The sequence below is a fragment of the Coenobita brevimanus genome, chromosome 72 (assembly GCF_032717465.1).
Source record: "Coenobita brevimanus isolate Jiangsu-jjx chromosome 72, ASM3271746v2, whole genome shotgun sequence".
Classification (NCBI taxonomy): domain Eukaryota; kingdom Metazoa; phylum Arthropoda; class Malacostraca; order Decapoda; family Coenobitidae; genus Coenobita; species Coenobita brevimanus.
The window spans coordinates 2,145,822-2,152,500 of record NC_137025.1 but is presented as its reverse complement, the minus strand read 5'-3'; the positions used below and the strand labels follow the sequence as shown (position 1 = coordinate 2,152,500).

The 6,679-nt window shown below is 48.5% G+C and overlaps 1 protein-coding gene across 1 annotated transcript in view; it reads left to right on the top strand.

Annotated features, from left to right (window-relative positions):
* The window catches only part of LOC145407227 (uncharacterized), a 7,925-nt gene extending 2,731 nt beyond the window's left edge, over positions 1-5,194 (top strand). Inside the window, exons 3-6 of the mRNA XM_080278262.1 lie at positions 833-980; positions 2,460-2,709; positions 4,178-4,335; positions 5,072-5,194. Of these exons, the coding sequence (XP_080134388.1) occupies positions 833-980; positions 2,460-2,709; positions 4,178-4,335; positions 5,072-5,194 (679 nt within the window). The remainder of the gene's footprint in view (positions 1-832; positions 981-2,459; positions 2,710-4,177; positions 4,336-5,071) is intronic.
* Positions 5,195-6,679: the final 1,485 nt, after the last annotated feature.

The following is a 6,679-nucleotide window of genomic DNA, read 5'->3' as shown; positions in this document are numbered from 1 at the left end:
GGTATATATATCTTTTTTATGCATTTCTTTTTTTCGCCAGTAGCAGGTTTGGTGCAGGAAATGTTTGCAAAGCAGCACAAGGGGATGTTTGCAAACTCTCCCGCGCTTTTAAGAGTCGTCTGTTTGTTTACCTGTGACGTCATGACCACTGCGCGCCCTGATTGGCTGCCACGGAATCTATATATTTAAAACGTTTCTGGGCCCCCCTTCCGTGCCTCCTGCTCCTCCTCCTCCTCCTCCTCCTCACGTTTTTTACTTGGGAAAAGTGGGTTTAAATTACGTAGGCTTCATTTGCGAGGAGAGGGAAGGAGGAAGAGAGAGAGGAGGGTGGAGATGAGGGTCGCTGGGAGTGAGAGTACGGGGGTTGAGATGAGATAGTCGGGTGGATGTTTAAGTAATTTTAATGAATATAAGTACAAGTTAATAAAGTAAATGATGGCAGTAATAATGATGATAAGCCACGTTAACATCATTATTAATATCAAGATCTAATCCCTATGTGCGGGACTTACTAGGTGGAAACTCCATCTCTCTTACTCACAGATTTCGTCAGTACAGTATCGTACTGCCTTCAGATCCTAGTGAGAGAGAGAGAGAGAGAGAGAGAGAGAGAGAGAGTATTATTATTATTATTATTATTATTATTATTATATTGTTATTACCGGTATTATTATTATTAGTCTAACTTTCTCCTCCTCCTCCTCCAAGCTGCGTCAGTGTCGGTTGCATTACCTTACTATCAGATCCTAGTGAGATTGATAGCTAATTATATATAGCTAGACAGATAGACCGAGATCATTATTATTTTCTCTAACTCTCCTCCTCTCCCCAGGTTGCGTCAGTGTCGGTCGCATTGTCTACAGATCCTGAGTTCTCGCGTCCTGCTCTTCATGACCCACTGCCCCGCCATCCAAGCACAACTGGTAGAGGAAAACAGATTGAGATTCCTGGTTACCGCTCTCGACACCACTCACGATCCGGTGGGTGGGCTCCTAACCTATTTTAATCTATTTTAATCTAATCTAATCTTATCTAATCTAACATGACCTAACCTTACCAAAACAAAACTAACCTAACCCGACCCGACCCAGCCTTACTCAGTTTAACTCTGCCTGATCCAGCCGTATCTCACCCTACCCTGCCCTGCCCTGCCCTGCCCTCCACTGGTTTCCTTCCTCTCTCTCTCTCTCTCTCTCTCTCTCTCTCTCTCTCTCTCTCTCACACACACACACACACACACACACACACACACACACACACACACATCCCCACGACCCTGTTATTCACTTTTCACCGTGGCCTAAAACTGTAACGAAGATATAACACTAGAATATGGTACTAGTCACGAAGAAGTGCTAGGGAAAGGATGCAAAGCCATGGAATTTTCTGCCACTGAGCTACGTGATATAAGCTGCAAAAGGACGAATATCTCTGCCAAGTTAAGGTGAAAGTACTATAGCATTTTTCACACTGGATAACGGCTCCCTAACACCTTTTCCTTAGCGATTTATTTTTTAGATCCGGGTGGTTAGTATCGTTTTGTACCTTATTTATGAAGATCACAGCGATATTAGAATGATTAAAGCAGGCCAGAATGCGGTAGGAACGTTTAATAAGCAGAGTAAATCGGTTAGAAAGAGGTGTTAGGGAGCTTCCTTAACCGACGAAAATACGGGTCTTGGTCACCTAATGGCTGCTGTTCAGTCTGCTCGATCTCTGGCAGCATCTTTGGTTAGCCCCTCTGCTGTGTCTTTTTCCCCTCCTTTCTTCCTTTTTTTTTTTTTTTCCTGTCTTCTTGGCTCTGTACAATCTATTTCTTAAGTCCGTCCGCCATTCCTTCATCTATTTCATCGCTGGATAGATTAAAGCGTGCAATGTGGAGATGATGGAGAGCGAGAGACTAACAAGGAGAGTGTGTGTGTGTGAGGTGGTGGTGGGGAGATGGAGGGGAAGGCCGAGGATGAGATTTTCGTCCTTTTGCAGCATATTTCACGTACGGTGGCTCAGTGGCGGGAAAAGACAATGCTATGGCTCTACATCGCTTCCATAGCACTTCTTCGTGATGAGGATTCTAACTGCCTCCTCTTATCTTAGAAACTTTTTGTATGGTGATTCTGTTTTTACCTCTTCCCCCAAGCACCTGTTTTAAAATGATGATTCTGACTATTTTGCTTTCCACGTAATTCCCCCCCCCCCCAGGATTCTAACGATTTCTCTTTCCACACCAACTCTTTCTGTGATTCTAATAATACCTGTTTCCCTGTTTCTGTGTGTGGTGATTCTAATCGTCCTTCATTTTGCAGCGGTTATTTGTGAGCGATGATTCTAACCTTTCCTTTTTCCACACCAGCTTTCTCTTCATGATTCCAACAGCGCCCCTTTCCCTGTTGTTTCATGATTCTGACGGCACTCCTTCCCCTGTTTCTCCATGGCGATTCTAACAGCTCCTTTTTCCACAGCAATTACTATGCGCGGTGCTCCAAGTTGTAGCCACCCTCGCCCTCAACCCGCACCACCACCCCGCCCTCCTCGCCGCCAAGATCCCCGACGCCCTTACTCAGCTGATCCTCCCCTCTGACGAATGGTTCTACACTAATCACTCTACTCGTCACGCCCGCTACGTCAAGCACCACGCCGCTCGCACCCTCGTCTACCTTGGCCTTCAACACCGCGTCAATCACAGGGTTAACGTCTATGATCTATTGCTAGGTAGGTGTGTGGGGGTGGGGGTGGGGAGGGTGTTTGTGTGTGCGTGGGAGGGGAGGGTGTTTGTGTGTGTGTGTGTGGGTGTGTAGGGGGTGAGTGTGGTGTGAGGGGAAGGGTGTGTGTGTGGAGGTGTGTGTGTGTGCATGTAAATAATTGTGTGTGTGTGTGTCGGTAATTGTGTGTGTATAGGGGTGTTTGTGTGTTTGGGGGATCTGTGTGTGTGTGTGTGTGTGTGTGTGTATGAGGGTTTTTGTGTGTGGGGGGGTGTACATGAAGTGCAGGTGAGAAGTCGATCATAATAATCCCCTTCATTTTCCCCACGTGTTTTGTATAATTCTAGCTGTCCCCAGGTGCTTGTGTCCCTCTTAAGAAAGGACCCATCTTATTTAATGTCTTGGGAGATCATTTATAAACCCTACCGTATAGGAAACCACCAGTAGGAAAAATAAACTCGCTTGTCAGTGTTGATAATAAATGTATTAAAAAAAAAATAAAAATCCTCAGGCTGAAGTGTCACGGTAACTAAGGTCAAAGGTGATGATAGGCAGCTTACTCAGTCACCCAAGCTTCCCTGTTTGATATCCTAGGTCAGCTGGAGGTCACGGGGTCAATCCTAGGTCACACACAGCTCAGGCCGACGTATCTGCATATGAAGTGAAATGAGAACTGCAAACTAATTATACATTCTCATTCCGGAAGCGATTTTTTTGTTTGTTTTTTTCTCTGGCTCGTAAAACGGTGATATGTTGTAAAGTTCTCCTCGTGCCATATGATATTTCTGATCAAATGTATCTCTGTTTTTTTACTTGCTTTCATTTTTTTTTTAACAAGCTACCTCTCTACCTTGTGACCTGACCTGACTCATGTGACCTGTTTCGCCGTCACATAACCTGCCCTCACTTCCACATGACCTGTCTCACCGTCACATGCCTTGACATCACTCCCACATGACCTGTCTCCCCGTTCCATGGCCTGACTAGACCTTCAGCTGAATTACCCTACCGCATGACCTGACTGTCCGATATATCCCAGAGTCTGATGTATTAATAAAAATGATGATAATAATAATAATAATGATAATAAATCTGACTTTAACTGCATATAGGACTAAGCCTCTGTACCGCATCTCAGCCTAACCAAACCTAACCTAATCTACACCCCCGCTAAACCTAACCTAACCTGCTTCACAACACCCCAAACTAACCTACCCTATAACTCAAAGATACCCACCCAACCATGCCCTGACCCCATCCGACCTAACCTCTTTGGCATGACCTAATTTTCCCACAACCGTGACCTAACTCAACCTTTTTTCTGACCTGATTTGCCCACCTTGACCTAATTTTCCCACAACCCTGACCTAACGCAACCTTTTTTGCTGACCTTATTTGCCCACAACCCTGACCTAACTCGACCTTTCTCCTGACCTAATTTGCCCCAACGCTGACCTAACCCGACCCCGCACCGACAGACGAGGCCCCCCCGCCCACGCCCCTGGGGGAGAGCTCGGAGGATGACTATATAATGATGACGTCCGCGCCACCGCCCCTGGTCACCGCCCCTCACAGCAAGCGGATCCTGGGCATGTCCGTAGAGGGAATGGTCCTGCACACCCTGAAGACGCTGGAGGTGAGAGAGAGAGAGAGTGAGTGAGTGAGTGAGTATGTAAGTGTGATGAGTATGAGTGTGAGAGAGAGCGAGAGGGAGAAAGAGAGTGTGTGTGTGTGTGTGTGTGCATGTGTAAGGAATGTGAGTGTGATGAGTATGAGAGAGTATGTGTGCGTGTAGGCCTATGTGCTTGAGAGAGAGAGCAGTTGAGGTGCGTTGAGTGGTCCAAAAATGTAAGCTGGATCCACTGATTGATGGAAAGGTGAAAAGTGTTTGTTGATTGGTAGAGAAGAGTGAAGAGATGTATTTCTTGATTGGTTGGGGTTGTGAGAGGTGTGTGTGGTGAGTGGTGAAGACTGGGATGTAAGGAGTGAATGTTGGTTGGGTGAGAGGGATGAGGGATGTTATATGGCAGGTGGTGGGGGGAGAGAGGGGTGTCATATGGTAGTAGGGATGTTATATGGCAGGTGGTGGGGGGAGAGAGGGGTGTCATATGGTAGTAGGGATGTTATATGGCAGGTGGTGGGGGGAGAGAGGGGTGTCATATGGTAGTAGGGATGTTATATGGCAGGTGGTGGGGTGAGAGAGCGGTGTCATATGGTAGTAGGGATGTTATATGGCAGGTGGTGGGGGGAGAGAGGGGTGTCATATGGTAGTAGGGATGTTATATGGCAGGTGGTGGGGGGAGAGAGGGGTGTCATATGGCAGGTGGTGGGGTGAGGGGTGACTTATGAACCTCTTTCTCTCGTGGGCACAGAGTACGGCGTGTGGTGTGACGCCGCCCCCTGGGAATGAAGGCCGAAGCAGCACCCCGATGGATTGGCTGATGGAGGGGAACGAACAGCCCACTGGTAATCACTCATGTTCTCTCTCAGCATAGTAGAACATAGAACAGAACATAACATTGTAGGAACTTGTAGGTGTCTGTCTGCATCACCTGATCTTGTAGTTCTGCAGCGTGTAATTTGTAAAGGTAGTTGTCCTTTTTATTTTTTTAGTAGTCATAGATGCTGGAGGGATGCTTGTTTGTGGTGGTGTCAGTATAGCGGGGCATCTCCTTGGTTATGCATTTCTCATTTCCCTTCCTCACCCTTTTCTCATCTTCCCCTCACACCCATTTCCCATCTCCCCCCTCACTCATTTCTCATCTCCCTCCCTCATCCATTTCTCATCTCCCTCCCTCACCCATTATTCATATCCCTCCCTCACCCATTTCTCATCCTCTCTCCCTCACCCATTCCTCATCCTCCCTCCCTCACCCATTTCTCATCTCCCTTCCTCACCCATGAAAGGGGGATGGTAGAATGGAGGAGACAGCCAACGTCAGCCTGAGGTCCACCGGGTTCACATAGAGCCTGGACCCCTAACAACAACAGTAGTCACATAGCATAATAAAACATAACATACCATAGCCTAATACTGAATGGGTAAATTGTTGATAATCTTATACCCACTTACTTAATTTGTCTTGATTGTTAGGGTGAGTATGTAGGATGGTGATTAGAATTGTGAAGAGAAGGAGGATGAAAGTAATAGTGATGATAAGTTCCATGTTGTGTTTGTGGTGGTAATGATTTTTTTATGTTTCAGGTGCGGGTGTTGGTGTGGGCGTGCGTGGTGGTCGTCGTGGCTATGGTGCGGGCGGCGGTGGTGGTGGCGGTGGTGGTGGTGAGGGTGAGGGTGCAGGCGCGGTGGGGCAGCGTGTGTTGTCATGTCTGTTGCTTGGCCTCCCATTGGTGTTGCATCCGGTAATATTCCTCCGTCTCCTCCTGCATCGCCTTCTCACCTCCATGCAGCACCTCGCCAAGTGGAAGTCTTGTGCCTCACGGTCATCCTGGACATCATATTCGTCGGAGGTGTGGCGTGGACGCTCCCGTACCTCCTCCTCCGACACCGATGCCTCCACCCTTCGCAAACGTCGCCGGGTCAACCTCACCCTGGATTTTGCTGGGTCTTACCCAGAGGAGCCCCCTGCCCGGCCCCGCCCCACACACTCGGTCATGCGAGCCAACAGCGAGGAAGCTCCGCCCCGCCACCAGGGCCACCAGCCTCTATCCAGAAAGCCGTCCACACCTGGGACGGGGGGAGGGGTGGGGGTGGGAGCAGGCTCGGGACGGAGGTTGAGGGACACACTAGCGGCTGCCATTAGCACCACGGACGTCAGTATGACACTCCAGCAGCTGTTGCCGGTGCGGCTTCGTAATGCTGAGTCACACAATTCAGTCTCGTCCTCCTCCAAGGGCACCACACCCTCAGGATCTCCCTCGTTCTTCCAGAAGCGCAGTTTCCGGTTCTCGTCCCTGCACAAGAAGCGGTCCAAGAGTGTGCATGGAGCCATCACGGCCTCAGGGTCCACGCCAAACAT